At 36.9% G+C, this 24,607-nt stretch overlaps 1 protein-coding gene across 4 annotated transcripts in view; it reads left to right on the forward strand.

The window, feature by feature from the left end:
* Window positions 1-1,255: 1,255 nt before the first annotated feature.
* The window catches only part of LOC103707420 (Tetratricopeptide repeat (TPR)-like superfamily protein), a 39,760-nt gene continuing 16,408 nt past the window's right edge, over window positions 1,256-24,607 (forward strand). For 3 of the 4 annotated variants that reach the window (XR_016399484.1, XR_016399485.1, XM_088716628.2), the window contains exons 1-17: window positions 1,256-1,941; window positions 2,057-2,118; window positions 2,250-2,342; window positions 2,961-3,033; window positions 3,310-3,699; window positions 3,812-3,918; window positions 4,001-4,132; window positions 4,249-4,290; window positions 5,133-5,666; window positions 5,782-5,942; window positions 6,128-6,635; window positions 7,156-7,218; window positions 7,314-7,415; window positions 7,568-7,888; window positions 7,994-8,086; window positions 8,166-8,267; window positions 8,424-8,528. Coding sequence is in view for 2 of the 4 variants with exons in the window: in XM_088716628.2 (XP_088572754.2) it covers window positions 1,872-1,941; window positions 2,057-2,118; window positions 2,250-2,342; window positions 2,961-3,033; window positions 3,310-3,699; window positions 3,812-3,918; window positions 4,001-4,132; window positions 4,249-4,290; window positions 5,133-5,666; window positions 5,782-5,942; window positions 6,128-6,635; window positions 7,156-7,218; window positions 7,314-7,415; window positions 7,568-7,888; window positions 7,994-8,086; window positions 8,166-8,267; window positions 8,424-8,528 (2,958 nt within the window). In the remaining 2 variants the exon portion in view is untranslated. The remainder of the gene's footprint in view (window positions 1,942-2,056; window positions 2,119-2,249; window positions 2,343-2,960; window positions 3,034-3,309; window positions 3,700-3,811; window positions 3,919-4,000; window positions 4,133-4,248; window positions 4,291-5,132; window positions 5,667-5,781; window positions 5,943-6,127; window positions 6,636-7,155; window positions 7,219-7,313; window positions 7,416-7,567; window positions 7,889-7,993; window positions 8,087-8,165; window positions 8,268-8,423; window positions 8,529-24,607) is intronic. The other variant, XM_008791897.6, reaches the window with a different exon arrangement.

Consider the following 24,607-nt stretch of genomic DNA (forward strand, 5'->3'; position numbering starts at 1 on the left):
AATAATATTGTCAACAAAAAGAATAAATTTTTTTATTGGAGTTTTTAAAGGAGAGAGATAAAAATAAAATTTTCATATTTTATGGAAAAGAATAACCCATGAGGAACATGAAAAAACTACTTTCCACCGCTTGAAAATTAGAATTTTTTTTCTCCAAAATTACTCTTAAGCCATCACAATTCATAGATAATTTTTTTTAAATTAAGAGTATAATAAATATTTTACGCAACATTTTTAGAAAACTAGATGCTCAACCAAGCATAAGCAAGTATAGAATATACTACTTTTTTATGGTTAACTAAATATGCAAAAACTATTTTTTCAGACATCATATTTTTGAAAAATTAATTTTATAAATAAAATATTCTGGTGAGAAATTTTTTTTTTTTTTTGCAAACCAAATGAATCCCAAATAAACTGAAGTCTATTGGCTCATTAGTCTCTCATATGTCTTTAATTATCCCGTCAGATATTATATAAAGTTTTCTCTTTAAATGTATATTTAATTGATCAATCAAAAAACTAGTTAAGAAATTCTCATTCAACTGTCAATCAAAACTACAAGTGCCTTTTTGCATCACTTCCAACCATGCAGCAAAGCATTATGGAGGCCAGAAATAGTGTCATTTTTTTTCTCTTATATTATTTCAAAGTGTACATAACAAATTACGGAATATGCTTTTGTACTTGAAAAACAATCTCACTACTTGGGAAAGTGGAAAATCATCATTATTACATTATCTACAAATCCAGTTTAGCAATCTTTGCAGTTCAAAACACTCTCAATATGTCGAAGGACATGAGAATTGAAACTGAATTGCATTGTAATCTTATCGTAATTCGATTTTTTTTTAACCCTTTCAACTGCTTATCAAATGATGTTGTTAGATCTGAATGCATAAGTATAAATTTTAGTATCAAAGAACAATGAGTTGTTGCTTGGGATTATTAAAGCATTCCTTTTGTAATCATTACATTCATAGAGACAGAAGACTCTTTAGCAGTTGCTTGACACGATAAGGTAAAAATTGAAACATGGTTGCATGCATGTAGGCCACCCAACATCCTCCTGCACCATCCAAACTACATCTAAACAAGTAGTTATCACAGTGAAACCATCATAGTAAAAGAGCTCAAAGTAAAGGGAAAGAAAAACATTCTTGCAGCTTGCTAATGGACCATTCCAAGCTTATCAGACTCGTTTATCACGGATAACTATAAGAAGACTCCAAAGAACAACTCAAACCCATGCAGTCAAAAGTGTGGGGGAATGGATTGGACTCAAAAAGGATAGGGTGAGGCACGAGAGAAGGCGAAGATAGGAGGGGGTTGGATTCAAAGGGAGAGATTTGGTGATGAGGATCGTCCCTGTCCATAAACGAGAGCCTCAAATCCCTTACCCTCCCACACGCCTTCACCTTCTCTGTCTCCAAGTCTTAAGCCGATGGGAGAGAGTAGACCCATAAAACCTTATCCCCTATCCCTTCTCCTCATCACCTCTATACCCTATACCTTCCCTTCACCTATCTCTCTCCCACCACATCCAAAATCCATTCCAATATTCTCTCTTCTCTTCCCCTCTCTCACTTTCTCTCTTCTTCTACTTCTCTTTTTCTTTTTCCTTCGCATTGCTTTCTTCTTGAGAGAGCTCTCTCTCTTTTTCTCTCATTCCATTCCCCATTTTGTACGAATTAATTAAAGCTTGTGCCTTTTCTTTCCTCCCCTTTAATCACTCTGTCCAATCCCATATAGTTCTACTATATATATGCATCTTAGGAGAAATCTTATAGCATTTTGAATTCAAATAATAATCCTTGCAGAGAGGAGGAAGGTGGTTTTTGTTATCTCTGAGTGCGATTCTCTGGTGCTCGATGTCTCCCAAGGCTGGGAAAGCGAAGCCTCACAAGGCCAAGGGTGACAAGAAGAAAAAAGAAGAAAAAGGTCCCCCAATCTCTCTCTCTCTCTCTCTCTCTCTCTCTTTCCAAATTAATGTCTATTTCTCTCTCCAAATCTATCCAAGGATTTAGAGAGGATTTGTATTTGTGGAAACTTGCAGTGTTGCCGACCGTTATCGACGTCATCGTTGAGACGCCGGACTACGCCCAGTTGGCCCTCAAGGTAACGGGAATAGTTTTCGCACCTCTCATTTTTAAGAAGCCACTGTGCGCAGGTTAGCTCTGTGTGCGCCTGTGGATCAAGATAAGATTATGAGGTTCCTCAGCTCCATCTGACTTCTGCGAGACACGCAGGGGATATCAACGGATAAGATTTTGGACGTCCGTAAGCTTCTGGCCGTACACGTGGATACATGCCACCTCACCAACTATTCCCTCTCCCACGAGGTACGAAACCGTTTCAAATTTCAAACACGGTCGCTGTCATAGATTTCTTTATGCGGAATTGCGTCGGAACAAAAGTTTTTGCGCCAGTATGCGGCATTTATCTTTACGCATTATATATTTCTGTACCGACGAAACCCACTCGGAATTCTACGAAAAAACCAAAAAAACCCGCTGGGACATTACGTGCTGACGTCCGCATTAATTTTCTACGCGGATTTACATGTGCATAGAAATTTCGTGCGTAGTTCCGCATACGGGGTTGTATGGTGCTGCATTATCCCAGCGCCAGGAAATAGGAAGGTAACCAATCGTTCCGTGCAAATGTCCGCATATAATTCTCTATGCGAGTTTGTTTCCGCATAAAAATATTATATGGACGCTTGTATATAAGCAAGCTTGTATTAACGCACTATTATTTATTTTCCCACGTTACCAACGCTTCTGTTGATTCGTGCGCGCTACCACACTTATAAGGATCGGACGGTTGGCGTTTAGTCGATCATTATTATAGTGTCGAGCCCGTCGGGGGAACGAGTACTTTAAAACCTCGTCTCGATTTACCAAACAAATAATTAACAAAAAGATTTTCTAACGTTCACCAGTTGTGTACTTTAACAGGTGCGAGGAGCCAGATTGAAAGACACGGTGGATATCGTCTCCCTCAAGCCCTGCCAACTCAGCATCGTCGAAGGTAACATGACCGCATCCCACTTAAGTACACCCGTCCGCATCATTAATAAGTAGACTTGCCTTCAGGAAAGAACTGATCATAACCCTTCATTTAATGATGGCGGACTTAACCGGCATTGATCGCCGAACTGGAGGAACTATTTAATGACGTTCCCTTGTTCCCTTTCCTGAAAAAAAAAAGGACGGTTCTTGATCTGTCCAAAGAACCGATATAATTCTTGCGAGTTATTTTACCGGGACTTCGCGGCTAAACGACGCGTCCGCTCTTTTATTGTAGAGGACTACACGGAGGAGCTCGCCGTTGGCCACGTCCGCCGACTGCTGGACATCGTCGCTTGCACCACCGCCTTCGTCGCGCCTCCGGCGAAGAATGCTGGATCGACGGCGGCACCGCCTGGAGGCGGCGGCAAGGGTGGATCGCGGTCTGGTGCTCCGCCTCAGCCCAGCTCCCCCCCGAAGGCGTCCGAGGCCTCCATCGAGTCCGTAACAGCCGAGCCCCCTCCGAAGTCGAAGACTGGGAGCAAGAAGCCAGGTTCCCCCACCACCACCAGTACTGCCACCGCCAGTCCCTGTGGGAATCACAAGGATGAGCTAATGTACCCTCCGCCCAAGCTCAGCCAGTTCTACGACTTCTTCTCCTTCTCCCACCTCACACCGCCGCTCCAATGTTGGTCACTCGCCTTTTTTTTTTTTCCTTTTATTTCGCGTTTTTTATTCAGTTTTCATAAAGAAAAATTGGATCTTGTGATTTTTTTTTTTTTTTTTGTAATTCGTTTCAGACATTAGGAAGTCATCGCGACCGTTCTTGGACGACAAGAGGGAGGATGACTTCTTTCAGATTGATGTGGGTTCCTTTCTTACTTCAAGAAAGATGGGATCTTGCACGGTGGAAATTTAACAAATAAGCGTTGAATTCCAATTTTTCCGTTGTCTTAATTAACTAGTGGGAGTTGGGAATTGATGAGCAGGTGAGGATTTGCAATGGGAAGCCAGTGACGATCGTGGCATCTCAGAAAGGGTTCTACCCGGCTGGGAAAAGGGCGCTCCTCAGCCATTCGTTGGTGGGTCTGTTGCAGCAAATTAGCCGCGTCTTTGATGGTGTAAGTAAAATTTTAGATCTTTCCTTCATATCCTACCTTCATGAGATCCCCCTTTCTCTCCCTTCTTTTTTGCATATAAAACGTTTTGTTTGATCAAGAATCCTTGGCTATTGCAGGCGTACAAGTCCCTCATGAAAGCTTTTATTGAGCACAATAAGGTGCGCTTTAACTACTTATTCTTTGAGCAAATAGTTTAGTGTTTTCACTTTTGCACTCGTAGATAGAGCCCCTCTGACCAATTGACATATTGAGTTATATTTTGTTGGTTCTGATGGAGATCAAGAAATTATGCCCGTCTTATTTAATGTCTTCTCTTTCAAAATATATGCGGAAATATCACTGAATTTTTTCAGTCATCGTTTCATTGAAGTGATATTATGGTATGCATTCCTTATCAGTCTAAATTAAATTTTCACCATTAATCAATCAACTTTCCACAGGCCATATTCCTTGAGTATTAGTATTTTGCAATTGACATTGGAGGCATTATTGCTTTGTTGCTTAATTCACCAAAACTTTTAGCAAGCTTCCTTTCAGCTTTTCTGAAGTTCACTAACATGATCAACTTATATTTCTTGATTCTTCTCTACAAGTCCTCCCATTAGATATCTCTCTTAGTCCTTCATAGTTCATTTGGTTTCTTCATTAGTGAATAAATAAGATAATTGCTCTCTTCTGATGTAGTAGAAAATTATTTGTTGATGTAAACAAAATAAAATAATTTCTTGCGATTAGCAATACACTTTAAATTTTCACCCAAATAAAAAATATAATGGTTCTTTCTTCATACCATTAATCAATGAGAGTAGGCTGCCTTCAAGAAAAATAAATCAAAAAGGAGGACCCGACTCAACATGTTTCAGTTCGTGCTAGCTATTTTACTCTCATCAATTTTCTTCTCATATGACCCTTTTTTTAAAACATCTAAATCTAGAATTAATTGTAACATGTTATATTTCTATATTTACTTTATGGTCTATCTGTATTCATTTTGTTCCAGTTTGGGAATCTTCCTTATGGATTCCGAGCAAACACATGGGTGGTTCCTCCCATCGTTGCAGATTCTCCATCAATTTTTCCCCTTCTTCCAACAGAGGATGAAACTTGGGGCGGAAATGGTGGAGGTCAGGGAAGAGATGGGAAGCATGAGCAAAGGCAATGGGCAAAGGAATTTTCAATGCTAGCTGTCATGCCCTGCAAAACAGCTGAAGAGAGACAAATCCGAGACAGGAAGGCCTTCCTTCTTCACAGCCTATTTGTTGATGTTGCTGTCCTCAAAGCTGTTGGAGCTATTCAGCAACTTGTTATCAGCCATGAACATTTGAACACAATGCCAAATGGTCCTACTGATGCAATTTTGCACAGGGAACAAATTGGGGATTTAAAAATTACAGTTATGAGAGATAAAGCTGATGCAAGTGCTAAGTTGGATGCTAAATTGGATGGGAGTCAGATTCCAGGAATGTCTCCTAAGGAGCTTGCTCAAAGAAATCTACTTAAGGGAATCACTGCTGATGAGAGTGCAACAGTTAATGTAAGCATTGCCTTTCCCTAATAAAATTACACCCCTGATTTTACTTAGGTGATTCTTCTTTGTAACCAATGATGGGATTGCTAGTTAAGTGCTGAAGAAATATGGTGACCTGCAGGATACTGCTACTCTTGGTGTAGTTGTTGTTCGACATTGTGGATATACTGCCATCGTCCAGGTTCCAGTTGAAGCTGGCTTGGCTGGAAATACTGTAACACAGTCAGACATTGATATTGAAGATCCGCCTGAGGGAGGTAGCAATGCTTTAAACGTCAATAGGTAATTTTGTGAGAGAATTTGAGGTCTATGTAGAATAAACATTTCTAAATGGGTTGTTTATATTTGTTTCATGTTAATTTGGTTGCATATATAAGTGTTTAATTTTAGGCTGTTTTGATTGGTGATCAACCTATTGGTTGCTAATTGGCAAGATAATAATGGGATGTTTCCTGTCTACCTTTCAGCTTGAGAATTCTATTGCACAATTCATCTGCTCAATCATGCGGTGGAGCCCAGCGCTTGCAATGTATGGAATTTGAAGATTTACAATCTGCTAGGTCCTTGGTACGAAAAGTACTAGCAGATAGTCTGATGAAGTTGCAAGGAGAGGAAACAAAGCAGAGAAAGTCGATCAGATGGGAGCTTGGAGCCTGTTGGGTGCAACATTTACAGAACCAGGCTTCTGGGAAAGTTGAGTCGAAGAAAAGTGAAGACACCAAAGTTGAGCCAACCGTAAAGGGTCTTGGGAAACAATTTGGTCAGCTAAAAGAGATTAAGAAGAAGATAGATGAGAAGGGTTGCAAGATCGATCTTGCAAAGGAAAACTCTGCATATAGTGGTGTCATTGCAAACAAGACAGAGGTGGCAGGCAGTGCCAATTCAAAGGAGAAAAGGGAAATTATGCTGCAGAAATTGCTTCCTGAAGCTGCATTCTTGCGCCTGAAAGAATCTGATACTGGTCTTCATCTTAAGGTTTGCGCTGCTCCTGCTGTTAATATAAATTCTGCTTGCACTGAACAGCACTTAACTGGTTGAGCAAGTCATCGGACCCAATAATTGATTGCTTTTTGTCTTATTTATATGTATCATTTCATATTTACAAATTGATTTTTTGTTTGTTTAGTTTTGTCATATTTCTTTGGGGTTAGTCACAATGTCGCTGTTGCACATACTGATCATCACTTGTCTGAAATGCTTAGTTTGGGGGTTTGGCATATCATTAAATCCATTTACATATTTTGGCTACTACTAATGAAATATTGTAGGCACTTTGCTTCCCTGGAAATTATTTTCTGTCTAGCTACCTATCTAGTCCGCCAATTCTGACAATTAATGATTTTGGCACCAGATGCATGACACCAAGTGAATCTGGACTTTGCAAGTTTATTATCTATTGTTAAATATAGTTGAATCTGGACTTTACAAGTTTATTATCTATTGTTAAATATAGCAGCAGGACTTAATCTTTGTCTCATTTAATCATTTTTGACAGTCACCTGATGAGTTGATTGAGATGGCACATAAGTATTATGAGGATACTGCATTACCAAAGTTGGTAAGCTTGGCCAGCTGTTCTTGCTGATGTTTCCTTTTTGTGGATTGGTAATTTTACAGCCAAAAGCCTTAACACCGTGCTGCATTATTCCTCAGGTAGCAGATTTTGGTTCACTTGAACTTTCTCCTGTTGATGGGAGGACATTGACAGATTTTATGCATACCAGGGGTCTGCAGATGTGTTCATTAGGATGTGTGGTAAATATTTTATTATTATATGTATTTTTAACGGCTTATCAAATACTATTAAGCAATTTATTCCTGGCCATCATGTATAGTAACAATAGTAACTGAAAAAAAAAACTTGCTGAAGCCTTTTTTCTCTCTATGTTTTCCTGCCCTTCTTACAGGTTGAACTTGCTGACAAACTTCCTCATGTACAGTCCCTTTGTATACATGAGATGGTGGTTCGAGCATTTAAGCATATACTGCAGGCAGTTATTGCAGCAGTTGATGATATAACTGACATGGCTGGAGCTGCGGCCTCATGTTTGAACATTTTGCTGGGATCCTTGTCAGCAGAAAATGTAGATACTAACTTAGCTACTGATGATAATCTGAAGCAAAAGTGGTTGGAAATCTTTTTACTGAAGAGATTTGGATGGAGATGGAAAGATGAAAGTTGTCATGATTTAAGGAAGTATGCCGTTCTACGTGGGCTTTGCCACAAGGTGGGATACCTAAGTTCTGTTGTTTACTTCATAGTATTGTTTAGTCACCTAAGGTCCTAAACCTTTTTATCATTTGTAAGATGTAGTGGAACTTTATCAATGCAGGTGGGACTTGAACTTATTCCTAGAGACTATGATATGGATAGCCCATATCCTTTCAGGAGGTCAGATATCATCAGCATGGTTCCTGTATACAAAGTAAGAACATGCTTTATTCCTAGGAGACAAGTTTGACTTGATTATTAGAACCTGTGACACTTGTTATTTTGAATGGCAGTATGTCGCATGTTCATCTGCAGATGGACGCACTCTGTTGGAATCATCAAAGACATCCTTGGACAAAGGAAAACTAGAGGATGCTGTTAACTATGGCACCAAGGTATAAAAACATTTTTTTTCCTGTGATTTCATCATGCTTCCCCCATCCCTCCCCTCCCTCCCCCCCCCCCCCCCCCCCCCACACACACACAAATAGCTTTGCTTTTTTCACTAAAAAAAAATCCTAATGTGATCTTTTAAAATTTTGATCTTGAAGGCGCTTTCAAAACTTGTGGCAGTCTGTGGTCCTTATCACCGAATGACAGCAGGAGCATATAGTCTTTTGGCTGTGGTGCTCTACCATACTGGTGATTTTAACCAGGTACATGCCTTGAAATGTGGTTTGTTAGAGCCATGATCAATAGTTTTTTCTAGTGATAGTTATCATGCTGGTATCTTAAACTGAACAGCAAGTAAATCAATTAGCCTTTTCGGTAGAAAGTGTCCAAATCTTACTTGACTATTGTTTTTAATAGATGGGTTCAAAATCATCTGTGCTTACTAAATTTATAGTTGGAGAGACTGCATGTAATTTAGAGTGGATAATTCTAAGTAGAGAAATGAATGATGCAAAGAGACAATCTCGAGGAATGTAAGACATCCCTTTCTGAGTAGTAAAATAACAAAAGTCAGAACCATGAATTTTTAAGTACTAGTAGGCAGGATTTGGAAGGATTAAATTAGATAATGGAGAGAAATTCTTATATCGAATAATTTTACTGGGTTGCTCATTAAAAATTTTGAAATGCTGGTAAGGAGAAGCAGGGTGCAATATGATTGTATAACAGGAAGCAGGCATTTGGGAATCTATGTTGTTGTTGTGAGGAGGTCATGAACAAAGAATAGTAGATGATATAAAAAAAGGAGAAAAAAATCACTAGGCAAAGAGAAAAGGAAACTGGCTTGGAAATAGGAATAGCTTGGGTCGAAACCTGCTACTTGTATGCTGTATATAAATCATATGCTCGAGGACTATATGGTAACAACTCACAACCATCTATCACATAAACCATTCATTGTTAAGAATTTTTTCCCTTCTTAGTTCCTATCATTTCCATGTCATCCATGGAATCTTTTGACCTTTGTTACTATGCTTATCCATCTTAAGGGCACATCTCTTTTGTAATCTAGATGCATATTAAACTTTCCATTACACAAGTAACTAATAGCAAAAGCAGTAATATACATTATATGAACTCCTAAGATAATGTTGCATGCATGAAATTAATAAGCTTAAAAAAGTAATCTTTTATTGTGAAGTGTTATCATGCAGTCCCTTTTATGGTACAATTTTCATCATGCTGTCTTCTTGTAAGTAGTACCCTTTTTTTGCAAAACTTGCAGGCTGTTGTTTGGTTTTTCTGACAGATAAATGAATCTATGATCACATTTCAACAAGTTATTCCTTGCACTAGGGCTTTTGTTTTTAGTGTTATATCTTATAAGCATGTTGTGGAGTGATTGATTATAACCCTATTTGATTTTGATGAGATCAAAGCATTTGAGTATATCTTATGTTATACTGATGAATTCAATCTAGTGTTTCAGCCAAATATTTGTAAATTTATATTTAAGTGTCTCTAGCTTTGGTTCAATACACTTTGGCTAAGTATGGAACTCAGTTTGAACCAAAGTCTGAAGCTCGAGTCAACTCCAGAAGGTTACGAGTCGACTCCAAGTGTTTCAGAAGTTCTGGCACATGCTCGAGTCGACTCCGGCACACTATGAGTCGACTCCGACTGAGAACTGACAGAAAGTTGTTTTTCAGACGCTGTCAGCGAGTTGACTCCAGAAGGGTTCGAGTCGACTCCGATGGTTGCCGAGTCGACTCCCGACGTTTCCGAGTCGACTCCAAAGGGTAACAGAAGAAAGACAGAACAATGTATTTCAGACCCTGCAGCCGAGTCGACTAAGGTTACGAGTCGACTTCGAAGTTTGGCGAGTCGACTCCTAGTTAAGTACGAGTCGACTCTCAGAGGAAAGCAAGACTAGAAGGCAGTTCAAGCCAAAACACAGAGGATCAGTTTTCGGATTCTGAGAGCCGAGTCGACTCCAACAAAGTGCGAGTCGACTCCGAGGCAGTTCAACTCAAAACACAGAGAAACAGTTTTCGGACTCTGAGAGTCAAGTCGACTCCAACAAAGTGCGAGTCGACTCCGAGGCAGTTCAACTCCAAACACAGAGGATCAATTTTCGGGCTCTGAGAGCCGAGTCGACTCCAAGATTATCCGAGTCGACTCGAGAAAGAAATGAAGAAAAACAGATCTCTGGAACCCTGAGAACGAGTCGTCTCCGGAGGGCCGAGTCATCTCCGGACATTGGCGAGTCGACTCCAAGTTTGGCCGAGTCGACTCCAGAACGGGACAGTACTTTATTTCAAATTTTGAACGGTGGGCGAGTCGTCTCCCGTAAAGCATGAGTCGACTCCAGCAACAGCTGAGTCGACTCCAGATCGAGCGAGTCGACTCCGATCCCAACGGACACTTTGTCAGGAGTTGCAGACTGTACAAAACGGCTCTAAAAGTGTGTCTAACGGCTAGTTTTCGATGGGGATTGCTTAAATAGCCAGAGTAAACAGTAATAGACAACAAGTAAGAGACTCCATTCAAAGCAAAAGGGATTTCCTCCTACCAAAGCCTCTCTAGAGTAAATACAAGAGAAAGAAGGAAGAAGTGCATTGAAGTCCATCCTCCAAACGTCTTCCTCCCATTCAAGGCTCCTCATCTGATAGCAAATCTTCTTCCCACTCAAGAGGAGATTGCAGAGTTCGAGAAGCCCCTTTCCTCACATCTAAAAATCTGTTTGAGAGCTTCTAACTCTTCATTATTTATATTGTTCATATTTGCTTTTGAAGAAGCTTTTTCTGTACTCTTTACAAACTGTTTTCTTGTTACTTGATTCAATCAGGGGATTGAATCAAGGGTGTAGAGGTTGGTTGGTGAGCCGAGGGTAAAACCAACGTGTAAAGGTTCGATTGTGATCCCGGAAAAACAATCGGCTGGTTCTAGTCGGTGAGCCTGTGAAAACCGACCGAGTTCGTTGTGATCTCGTAAAACAACAAGTTGGGTTGTGAACTTGTAAAACAACTGGCTGTAATCCGAGGGATTATAGTGAACTCCCAAGTGAAGCTTGGGGAGTGGACGTAGGGGCAAGGGTTAGCTCCGAACCACTATAAAATCTCTTGTGTTTGTGATTGTTTAATTGTCTCTCCCATTCTCTTCATCCACTGCATATAGTAAACTAATTAATCCACTAGCAATAAGGTTTAATTAGTTACTCATTAAGTTTTAATTTGCAATTATTACTTAAAACCCAATTCACCCTCCCTCTTGGGTTGTCTTCTTGGGCAACAAGTGGTATCAGAGCAGGAACTCTTCTACCAAAAGAGTAAAAGATCAAAATGACAACCCCATTTGGATCTTCTCACATTGAGGGGCAGTCCACCCATAGACCTCCATTCTTCAATGGAACCGACTACTCCTATTGGAAGGCTAGGATGAGGATATTTATCCAAGCTCAAGACTATGAGATTTCGACCACCATACTTAATGGACCATACATCCCATCAATTTTTGTAGAGGGTGTCACCATACCCAAACTTGAAAAAGATTGGGATGACAATGATATTAGGAAGTGTTGCCCAAGGTGACAATCCAAGAGGGGGGGTGAATTGGGTTTTTCTAAATTTTAGTGCTTTTAAAAACTTTCGTAATTAAGTGCGGTGAATGCTTTCATAAATTACTTGAATGAATTAAACTAGAGTAAAGATGAAAGATAATGCAAGAATAAGCATAAGAACAAGCACAACACAAACACAGCGATATATAGTGGTTCGGTGCACCCCAAGGCACCTACGTCCACTCCCCAAGCGTCCCCTTGGGAATTTTACTATAACCCCTCGGATTACAGTAGGATTGTTTTCCGGGCTCACAATCCAAAACCTTTACAATTTGGTTTTCCGGGATCACCAAGAACCTATGTTGGTTTTACGGGCTCACCAACGAACCTTCACAATTGGTTTTACGGGTTTACCAAGAACCTATGTTGGTTTTACGGGGTTACCAACAACCTACGTTGGTTTTACGGGCTTACCAACAACCTACGTTGGTTTTACGGGCTTACCAACAACCTACGTTGGTTTTACGGGCTTACCAACAACCTACAATGTTGGTTTTACGGGCTTACCAACAAACCTTACAACAAGTAGTTTGACAAACAAAAAGAAAGATTCAAACTCCTAAATGAGCATATAAAACAATATAAACTACAAAGAAGAGTTAGAAAATATTTATCGCTTTGAAGTGGCTTCTCTCTTCTTTGTCAAGGAAGCTTCACTCTTCAATGGGGGAAGGAGCTCTTAATGCCTCTTTGAATCTGCTCAATCCCTTTCTTTGATTCTTGAATGAAGCTCTTGATGAAGCTTGTCTTGCTAGGGTTCTCTCTTGAATGCACTTGATGTATTTTCCCCAAAGCTTGCTTCCTCTGATGAATACTCCCTCTTAAATACTTCTCCAACCTCCAAATAGTCCTTTCTGATCGTTGGATTGAAGAAACTAGCCGTTTATAGCCGTTGGGAGTCCAAAAAGCATTTCTGCACAACTAGCCGTTATGTTCAGCCCGTGTTTGGGTCGGCTCAACCTGTCCTTGGGTCGACCCAACCTTCACTTGGGTCGACTCAAACATTCCTTGGGTCGACCCTCTCAGAAAACACAGAAACTTGAAATTCAGCCTTCCTTCCCTTGGGTCGACCCAACCTTTCTTTGGGTCGACTCAACCTTGGGTCAGCTCAAACTTTTCTTGGGTCGACTCAACCTTGGGTCAGCTCAAACTTTTCTTGGGTCGACCCAACTTTCAGAAAATTCAGAATCTTGAATTTCAGCCTTTCTTCATTTGGGTCGACTCAACCTTTCTTTGGGTCGACTCAAGGTTTACTTGGGTCGACTCAACTTCTTCTTGGGTCGACCCTCTCAGTAAATCCAGAGAACCATTTTCTGAGTTGTTTGAGGATCTTGATGTTTGGGTCGACTCATGCTTTCCTTGGGTCGACCCAACTCACTGTTCATCTGTGCCATTTTTGCAGAAGTGTGCCAAATGATTTCTTGATGTGCCGGGGTCGATCTAATCATCCTTTGGGTCGACTCAATCCACACTTTGCTGCATTCTCAAGGTTAGATTCATTCAAATGAACAAGGTCATGTATCTATTTTCAATTAACCAAATATACTGAGAGTAATGAACTTATAAATGAAGTATCAATTTAACTTATAGCATACTCTAGATAATTGCTTGTTAATCATCAAAATAACACTATCATCCTCAATCTCCCCCTTTTTGATGATTACAAAATAAAGAGTATAAGTCTATTGATACTTGTCTTTAAAATCAGTTTATAAAAGGGATTAAATTGCTGAATTTCAGCTTTTCATATATACTTGTGAAATCTCCCCCTGTATCATTCAAATATTGCCAATTTGACTTTTTGAATTGCTCCCCCTTTCATTTATAATTCATTAGCAATGAAACTTCAAAAATTGGAGATAAACTCTGAGTTTCAGGTTATGTATTGGGGTGCGAGAGGTGCGTGCCAAATTCTGAATTTATATGTGCCAAATTCTGAACTTTGATGGAAATTTTTGATTTAGTCAATTTCATTGTTACAAATTGCTCCCCCTTAGATGTATAAGCTTTCTTATATGATTTTCAATTTGTTTGCCCATTTATTTCTCTTTTCTTTACATAATTTCTTTACTCACTCTTTCTCACAAAAGTAATACTCTTTCTTCTCAAATGAAATACTCTTTCTTTTCTTAGAGTGAATACTCTATCTTTTCGTCTCCCCCTTTATATACTCTTTTCTTCTCCCTTTATACACTCTTTCTCCCTTTATATACTCTATCTTTCCTTCTCTTCTCTTTTATATACTCTTTCCTTCTCTTCTCCTTTATATACTCCTTCCTCTTCTCCCTTTATATACTCTTTCCTTCTCTTCTCTTTTATATACTCTTTCCTTCTCTTCTCCCCCTTTTTGTTATCATCAAAAACATATATATAGGAAAAGATGCAATAAAGAACAAACTTCAGACTTCATTGATCAAAATAGGAACATTTTTATATATTAATGCTCAAAATGATGAAAAGTACAATGTTCCACAATCAAGATTTAAAGATATAAGGGAAAGACAAGATTCATAAGGGAAAAAACAAGATACATATGAGAAAAGGCAAGATACATACGAGAACTAGATTTCTAGCCTAGGCTCTAAATATAGATGCTAAGATCAGCCTAGGGAGACTCTAATTGAGAGTGGGAAATAGGGTTTTCGGAAGAGGACAAAGGGTAAACAGTGCCCTAGATAGCTCACGGGTCCCCCTTTTAACAGTGGGGTCCCGATGTTGGGTCGACTCAAGAAATTTCTTGGGTCGACTCAACGTTGGGTCGACCCTATTCTGGGTTGGGTTGACCCAAGTGCAGAATTTTTCTTTTCTCTTCCGTTTTGCTTCTAAAATGTTTTCCTTGCTTCCAATCCTTATAAACTCTTTATGGGACAATGATACATGAGTAAGGAATCTATAGATTACAAGTTTGACTCATGTTTCATAGGTTTTTAGAAATGAGAGGAATGTATCATGAGATTGCTTGCTTCCTTTTATATCTCTTCAATAAGACGGATCACATATGCCTAATTTCCTCCTTAGCGTGCAGAATCTATCTTCACTCAAGGGTTTTGTGAATATGTCGGCTAATTGTTTTTCAGTGCATATATGTTCATATGTTTCCATTTTGCACATGATCCCTAATAAAATGATATCTTATTTCTATGTGTTTGGCTTTAGGAATGAGATATTTAGAATGTAAGCCAGAAGTGATCTCTAAATGTAGATTCCAAAGATAGTTTTGAAATCAAGTGTAGATGGAATCTTTTTCAAGTTATTTCAAGGAGTATCAAGAATAATATTCAAAGAAAGCACGAATGAAAATCCAATATCCTCCCTTTTTTTTTTAATATATTAAGTATATAGCAACATGAGAGCAATCTAATTAATTTTTAGAGTATAGTATAAGAGCAGATAAAGATCAAAACTTATATACTCAAAAAATATAAGATTATGTTGAATCCTTAATTCTTAATGACTTCAAAGTTCTTTCATGATATAAAAGTATTGGAGCATAGATACCAAGACATGAATTTATGCAATGTAGGATATATAAAATTCAGGGCTTTGAAAGTTCTTTTAAACCTCTCTTAATGACTTTCTTTTACTCCTTTAAAGATCATAGCATCAAAATCAATTAAAATGAATTGGCTCATGATTGAAACACTAAAGTGCAAGCCAATAAGAGATCATTAGTGGATTCCAAAGTAAATTTTCAATGCTAAGACAACTGGAATCCTTTTCACTTAGTTTTCAAAACAAGTGGTTTACAAATTAAGTACAGATAAAAATTCAACTTTCAAAAGATATTCAATGAAGCACAAAGTTTAATACCACTTTACATTTAGTATTCTTTCTCTTATCTTTAGTTGTGAATTTACATGATTAAGTTCTATATGATCTCTCCCTCTGAAATTTTCTTTCTCCCTCTTAATTAATTAATCCATAAAATTCAAGGTATGCATCAAATTAAAGTAACTTTAGGATAAGATACTGAATATCTAAAGTTCCCCCTTAAAAGATGCATTCTTCTTTAATTATTCTTATCTTTTGTTGAATTTCAGATTTTAATGATAAACGTGAATAAAACTGAAACTTTATGATATCAAGAATGTAGAGTGATCTAGAATTATTCAAAATTTATAGCAATCACTCTTTTTAATCTTTTAAGAACAAGTTATGCTTCCTCTTAATCTTTGAGAAAATGTACTGAAATATTAATCAGAAAATGATTCATTTGAAGCTCAAATTCTTTCAAAAGTATTTATATTTTCTTTCTTTTAAGAATCATTTGAGTGAGCTGAAATATTTCTAGACTTAAGATCATTCACTCTTTTCTTAAAAATAGTTTTTTTTTTTTTTGATGGAAGCATTTAATTATGCAGGAGTGTATATTCAAAGTATTAATTTCTTAGTCATAGTTTTTCAGCAATGAATATATGAAGCACAATAAATCTTTTCAATATTAAAATAAAATCATATATTAAAAATATTTGTTTGCAATCAAGATCATCGAAAGACACATCATTCAGACCAATATTGGTACACTTTGAAGATAAGAAATGATATGTTTCAGATGCGTATCGGGGCAAGCAATCAAGGCATCAGAATTATTCTATTTTTCTTAAGCTGTAGTTTTATCTAGAAATTCATATTGAGTTTAAGCTTTTATACAAAATCAGATTCTGAATTTCATAAAGATTCTCAAGGAGGCTTTCAAAGTTGTAATTTGAGATATGTATCTTCACATTGTAGCTCATCTTAAATCATTAAGATTGAAAACACATATTTCAAAAACATTAGAGCACATCCAGAATCTTTGTAATTCATATTGAATTTTGGTACAAATTGGAGGACATTATGTACTAATGTTAGGCAAGTTGAAAGATAAATTATAATCAATTCATTCTGCCTAATTTGCAAATTCAGATTATCCTTTTCTTCTTCTATTTATAAATATATTCAACTTTCAGATTTCAAAGGTGATCATGAACGACAAATCTAAAATTTCTTTCAAAAATATTTTTAGAAAAATTCTTTATGTAATTTTTCAAACATTCAAGCATTGGAACCGATTTAATAAGAAATTTTATTTTTGATCAAGAGAGTACAAGAGAAATCCAGCATATCATTGATGAGTATAGAATACAAGTAAAACAATTTTCATTAGGCTTTGAGGCACAAGTTATTTCGAAGTCAAAGGTGAAGCAAAAACTTGTATACAAAGTTAAAGCCTATTCCAAATTATGAGTGTTATAAAGAAAAATAAATTTGCTATTGGTAGAAACATGTTTCAATCAAATTATTCAAGCATGAAGCATTTCAAACTGAATATTGAAAATATATAATTCAAAGTATGCAAAACATAACAAGCATGTCATGGATCAAAATCAATTCTTTTCAAATAAAATTTTTTTTATTTAAATACAATTTAGCACTGATTTTATCCTTAAGGTGTGTTTTCAAGTGATTGAAACTTCATTTGATTTTTCACAACCTTCTTATATATTTTCATTTATTTATCATTCATTCCCCAAATTTTTAATTTCTTTCTTTAACCATTCAATGAACATTTTGATTATCTTCATTTATTTTTCGGTTTTACTTTTCTATGCTCTATATTCTATTTGCTCCCTATCCGGTGGAGTTGGAAGGGGCACGAGGTACTACCACTAGCCTCCCTCTTGTGCCGTCCCTAATATGCCCTACACCGAATAGTTGGGTCAAATAGTGCCGGGTACTACCACTAGCCTCCCCATTGGCACCATCCCTATAATGAGCAATGTAGAAATGTTAAACTGTTCTCTTTAGCAACAAGATATTCACTCCAAACTCTCCCTAGTCAAATATAATTAATTACGGATTTTATCCCTTCCAAAAGAATGTTCACACAAGTCTCACAAATATGCTGAATATATTATGCTTGCGCTGCTTTTACTTAAGATTGGAGTATTTACTTAGCTTTTACTTCTTCTGAGCAATGTTCATTTTCTTTTTCTTTATCTCTCTCTCTTTTTGTTATTTTCAAGTAGTTACATGAAAGAGCAGAATAAAGAATTAATCTAATATGCTGCATATAAATATATATCATGCAAACAGCATTTTCATTATGCCCAATGATTCATAGCTTATCACAAGTTATTTTGAATTTGAAACTTGAGGCATAAACTTGTGTATTTCATGGTTATGCATTATACAGGCAAAAGTGAACTTCAATTTAATCATACCATGAAACAATTATCATTAGCATGAGAATGAAGCATGATATCAAGAAGATTAGCAATTAAATATTTAATCATGCTACCATATAATTTTAGACTATTAATTTTGCTCAACTAACTCACAAGAGAAGGGTTTAGATTACCAATGCATTTAGCATTCTTCAAGCCAAATACCTTTTAGATTCTTTACACCCTTGGCTGAAGAAAATCTCCTTTTTTTTTTTTGTTTGCAAGGGAATGTTTATTGTATCTTTCATCGAGGTGTCCTTCAAGTTGAAATTTCTTGCTCATAAATCCTGTATCATTAATGAAATCTTTTTCTTTCTTGAAGGAAAGTCATTAGTTTCTTCAAGATACAAAACATTCATACAATATATTTCTTAGCTAGATGACTCAACATAAGATATGACAATAATTGAATATTAAGTCACTTTACTCAAGAGATTGTCTAAATATAAGCAAGCACAAGTCACTTGAACTAAAGAGATAACTTCATTAAGTAAAATGGTTCAAGGACAAGCATGTGAGGCAATAGAAGGATTCATCAAGGTCAAAAAAAAATTTTATTTTCAGAATTAATTTAGCTTAGATTCTATTTGCTTAAGATAATTATCAATAAGATATACAAGTTGAGTTTTAATCAAATTATCTTAAACAGTTGTTTCTATCAAAAATTTTGATTATGATTTAGTTTTCAACACTAATAATCATGTTTCAGGGAGTTGAGCAATCTTCTTTTAGAGCAATTAGGATTTTATTTTGACTTATGAGTGATAGTTTAAAAGAATTAATATTCATGCTTTAAAAGATTTTTATGATCAAGTTAAGCATGACATGTTACAATTAATCAGTAGAATTTGAGATAATTTTAGAGAAAGATATTAATCATGGATACAAAGATTATGCTCAATGAAGTTTTAACATGAAGGCATGAAATCAGCATCTATCATTTATACTAGAGAGAAAATTTAGATTTTGAAAACTTGAAGGAGAAAGTTATACATATTCATTCATTGTTTTCTTATCATCATGCAAGCACTAGAAAATTTCATGCTAAGATCGTGTAGATAAGATTTGTCATACATACAAGGCATTTAATAAATATTCAATAGCCTAACTGAATTTATAAAGTTAAGCATATCAAGACATAAAATGACAATTTAAATTACATTCACAAATGATGAAATAACATTTATTTATAAGTCACGTGCCATGGCACCCAATTAAGAGTTTCACATGAGTTTCAAGGGCTGCTTTGACACATTTGCAAGATAATCTCAGTTTTTCATTTTAGGTACCCAAGCTTGCTTGGGTCTTTGGGAGTTAGTGCATATGGTTCCTTTTGGAATCCAAATCTGTTTAATTGTAATAATTTTATCATTTGATTTGCTTGTATTAGAACCATAGGTAAAGTTTTTATGCCCAATCTTTTTATGTTTGAAATAAGTTATCTTATTTGATGGTTTGCTTGGCGAATTGATAACCTTTTTCTTTAGGGGTTTATTATTGAGCAAAGGAATCCAACCAAGTCTTGATTTATCAAAAACAGCATGTTGGCTTTCAAACATCGTTTTTAATCTTTCTAAACTTACAGTGAATTTGTTAATAAAAGATTTCAATTGGTTAACTTCTTCACTTAAGTTTTGATTTTCTTTAATTAAATTCTGATTTTTCTGAATCAATTCTTCCGAATTTAATCTTAAGCATTCATTCTCAGAGTTTAATTTGTCTCTCATTTTAGCGGAAGAATTTCTTTCTTCTGACATTTCCAGATTTATCTTTTTAAGATTTTTATTTTTCGTAGCTAATTTTCTACATTCACCATACAAATCATGAAAAGCATTTAATAGTTCATCATAAGAGAATTCTTCCTGAAATTCATTAGGTGTGAAATCAGATTCAGATTTTACCTTATCTTCTTGTGCCATAAAGCATAAGTTAGTTACCTCTTGTAGTTCTTTGGAGCTAGTATCATTATTGTTGCTCCTCACTTTCATTTTCTTGCTTGACTCTTCCTTGGTCAAGGCTTTCTTGCTTTTTATCTCTTTCTTCCTTTCTTCTTGCTTCCTCTTCTTCTTTGTCTTTAGGAAGCTTTTGAATTTTTCGGTGTTTGGGTATGGATCCTTGTTTTCATCACCGAATTCTTCATTTGTTGTTCTTTCTTCCGGATTGGGAGATTCAACATCGTTTTCTGCAGGCTCACTGTTAGTATGTAATTGAAACACATGTGAGCTAATCTGAATATTGTCATAGATATTTTCTAAAGTATCCCAGATTTCCTTAGCAGATAAGCATGCAGAGATTTTATTAAATTCAGTTTCATGGATAGCACAATATAGTATGTTCATAGCATTAGCATTCAATTGTGCTAAGTCTTTTTCATTAATAGTGTGAGAGAGTGAGTGAGGGCCTCTGGTAATGATGTACCATAATTCATAGTTTGAAGCTTGAATGAATATCCTCATTCTAGCTTTCCAATAAGTGTAGTTTGTGCCATTAAATAGAGGTGGTCTATCAATTAATTGTCCCTCTCGTATAGAACATCCCACTTGGGTTGTCATGATCTTTAACTCTTGATTGTGAGATCAATGGGTACTATTAGAGCACCTTGCTCTGATACCACTTGTTGCCCAAGGTGACAATCCAAGAGGGGGGGTGAATTGGGTTTTTCTAAATTTTAGTGCTTTTAAAAACTTTCGTAATTAAGTGCGGTGAATGCTTTCATAAATTACTTGAATGAATTAAACTAGAGTAAAGATGAAAGATAATGCAAGAATAAGCATAAGAACAAGCACAACACAAACACAGCGATATATAGTGGTTCGGTGCACCCCAAGGCACCTACGTCCACTCCCCAAGCGTCCCCTTGGGAATTTTACTATAACCCCTCGGATTACAGTAGGATTGTTTTCCGGGCTCACAATCCAAAACCTTTACAATTTGGTTTTCCGGGATCACCAAGAACCTATGTTGGTTTTACGGGCTCACCAACGAACCTTCACAATTGGTTTTACGGGTTTACCAAGAACCTATGTTGGTTTTACGGGGTTACCAACAACCTACGTTGGTTTTACGGGGTTACCAACAACCTACGTTGGTTTTACGGGCTTACCAACAACCTACGTTGGTTTTACGGGCTTACCAACAACCTACGTTGGTTTTACGGGCTTACCAACAACCTACAATGTTGGTTTTACGGGCTTACCAACAAACCTTACAACAAGTAGTTTGACAAACAAAAAGAAAGATTCAAACTCCTAAATGAGCATATAAAACAATATAAACTACAAAGAAGAGTTAGAAAATATTTATCGCTTTGAAGTGGCTTCTCTCTTCTTTGTCAAGGAAGCTTCACTCTTCAATGGGGGAAGGAGCTCTTAATGCCTCTTTGAATCTGCTCAATCCCTTTCTTTGATTCTTGAATGAAGCTCTTGATGAAGCTTGTCTTGCTAGGGTTCTCTCTTGAATGCACTTGATGTATTTTCCCCAAAGCTTGCTTCCTCTGATGAATACTCCCTCTTAAATACTTCTCCAACCTCCAAATAGTCCTTTCTGACCGTTGGATTGAAGAAACTAGCCGTTTATAGCCGTTGGGAGTCCAAAAAGCATTTCTGCACAACTAGCCGTTATGTTCAGCCCGTGTTTGGGTCGGCTCAACCTGTCCTTGGGTCGACCCAACCTTCACTTGGGTCGACTCAAACATTCCTTGGGTCGACCCTCTCAGAAAACACAGAAACTTGAAATTCAGCCTTCCTTCCCTTGGGTCGACCCAACCTTTCTTTGGGTCGACTCAACCTTGGGTCAGCTCAAACTTTTCTTGGGTCGACTCAACCTTGGGTCAGCTCAAACTTTTCTTGGGTCGACCCAACTTTCAGAAAATTCAGAATCTTGAATTTCAGCCTTTCTTCATTTGGGTCGACTCAACCTTTCTTTGGGTCGACTCAACTTCTTCTTGGGTCGACCCTCTCAGTAAATCCAGAGAACCATTTTCTGAGTTGTTTGAGGATCTTGATGTTTGGGTCGACTCATGCTTTCCTTGGGTCGACCCAACTCACTGTTCATCTGTGCCATTTTTGCAGAAGTGTGCCAAATGATTTCTTGATGTGCCGGGGTCGACCTAATCATCCTTTGGGTCGACTCAATCCACACTTTGCTGCATTCTCAAGGTTAGATTCATTCAAATGAACAAGGTCATGTATCTATTTTCAATTAACCAAATATACTGAGAGTAATGAACTTATAAATGAAGTATCAATTTAACTTATAGCATACTCTAGATAATTGCTTGTTAATCATCAAAATAACACTATCATCCTCAGGAAGGCACAACTAAATGCCAAAGCAATGAATGTGCTTTATTGTGCCTTAGACCGTAATGAATTCAACATAGTCTCTACTTGCAATTCTGCAAAAGAGATATGGGATAGACTTGAAGTGACCCACGAGGGCATGAATTAAGTAAAAGAATCTAAAATAAACATACTAGTTCATAAATATGAACTATTTAAGATGGAATCTAATGAAACTATCACTTGCATGTTTACTAGATTTACTGATATTGTCAATGGCCTAAAAAGGCTTGGCAAAAACTATACTAACAGTGACCTTGTCAGGAAGATTCTTTGATGTTTGCCAAGATCATGGGAGGCGAAGGTAACGGCAATTCAGGAAGCCAAGGACTTGAACAAGCTTTCGCTTGAGGAGCTTCTTGGATCCCTGATGACGCACGAGCTCACAATGAAACAACACAGCGAAGAAGAATCCTCGCATAAGAAAAAGGTAATAGCCCTCAAATCTACTTCGTCTAACAAGGATTTATCTTGCAGTAGCAGCAGCGAAGAAGAAGATAATGAGGAAGATGATGATGAGGCTCTTCTCGTGCGAAAGTTCAGAAAATTCATCAACCGGAAGAAGTCCTTTCATCAGAGGAGAGGTCCCTTAAGTTCCTACAACAAGGATAAAGGTAAGAAAAGGAAAAATGAAGGAATCGGATGCTATGAATGCAAGAAGCCGGGACATTTCAGAGTTGACTGTCCCTTGCTTAAGAAGGGCAGCAAACATAAGAAAAAGAAAGTCCTCGTTTCCACTTTGTCGGACTCCGATTCATCATCATCATCATCGGATGAGGAACAAGAGGAAAAGGCCAACTTCTGCTTCATGGCAAATGAAAATGAGGTAACATCTGAAACGTATTTAGATTTTACCTTTGACGAATTGTATGATGCATTTAATGAATTAATGGATGAATATAAGACAATAAATCTTAAGAATAAAGAGCTAAAACTAACTAATCAATCTCACTTCCATAAGCATGATAAATTAATTAAGGACAAGGATTTTATCATTAAAGAAAATTTAGAACTTAAAACAAGCAACCAAAAATTAATTCAAAAAACTAATACCTTAATTAAAGATAACGAAAAACTAACCAAGGAAATTTCAGAACTTAAAAACGGTAAACAAACTTTAAAAGATAATCTCACAAAAGACTTGAACACACTAAAAACAGAAAAACAAAAGCTTACACAAGAGCTTGAAAAATACAAACCTATTGTTGAAAAGTTTACATATAGTTCTGAAAAATTGGAAATGATACTTAACAATCAACGAGCTGTGTTTAATAGAGCTGGTTTAGGATACAAACCTAAGAATAAGCAAAAGCTCCTTAGTAACTTTTTTGTGAAAGCAGGAAAAAGTAAAATTAAGAATATAACCTGTTTTTGCTGTGGAAAGGTAGGATATAAAGCTAATGTGTGTGACCATAGGAAGGTAGGAGCTAAAAGAAAAAATAAAAAGGTTTGGGTTCCAAAAGGAACCAACTTTGCTAATCTTGAAGGATCCAAGAAAACTTGGGTACCTAAAATTATATGATTTTCTTTTGTAGGAGTGCCTTGCAGCCAAAGTCGACAAAAACTGTTGGTACTTGGATAGTGGCTGCTCAAGACACATGACGGGTGACAAGGACCAATTCTTCACCCTAGAACCTAAAAAGGGAGGTGCAGTGACATTTGGAGACAATAATCAAGGTCACATCATTGGTATAGGTAAAATACAAATCACCTCCTCAACCCTTGTTAATAATGTACGATTGGTAGATGGTCTTAAACATAACTTACTTAGCATAAGTTAATTATGTGATAAGGGTTTTGATGTTCTGTTTAAACCATCCCTATGCATCATAACCAACTCAATTGACAATAGCTTAGTATTCAAAGGAATAAGACGTGGAAATGTCTATGTAGTAGATCTTGAAGATCTTGCTAAAAACAGTTCTTGCTTAGTAGCTAGTGATACTAAGGTTGATGATGCAAGCAGGTTATGGCACCGTAAATTAGGACATGCAAGTATGGATACAATATCTAAGTTAGTTAAAAAAGATTCTGTAATAGGTTTGCCAAAATTAAAATTTGAGAAAAATAAAATTTGTGAAGCATGTCAATATGGCAAACAATCGAGGAGCTCTTTTAAATCCATAAATTGTGTCTCTACCTCTAGACCTCTTGAACTACTACACATGGATCTATTT

This window comes from Phoenix dactylifera, chromosome 2, assembly GCF_051530095.1.
Source record: "Phoenix dactylifera cultivar Ajwa chromosome 2, Ajwa_hap1_PhDact_Kaust_v1.1, whole genome shotgun sequence".
In the NCBI taxonomy this organism is placed as follows: domain Eukaryota; kingdom Viridiplantae; phylum Streptophyta; class Magnoliopsida; order Arecales; family Arecaceae; genus Phoenix; species Phoenix dactylifera.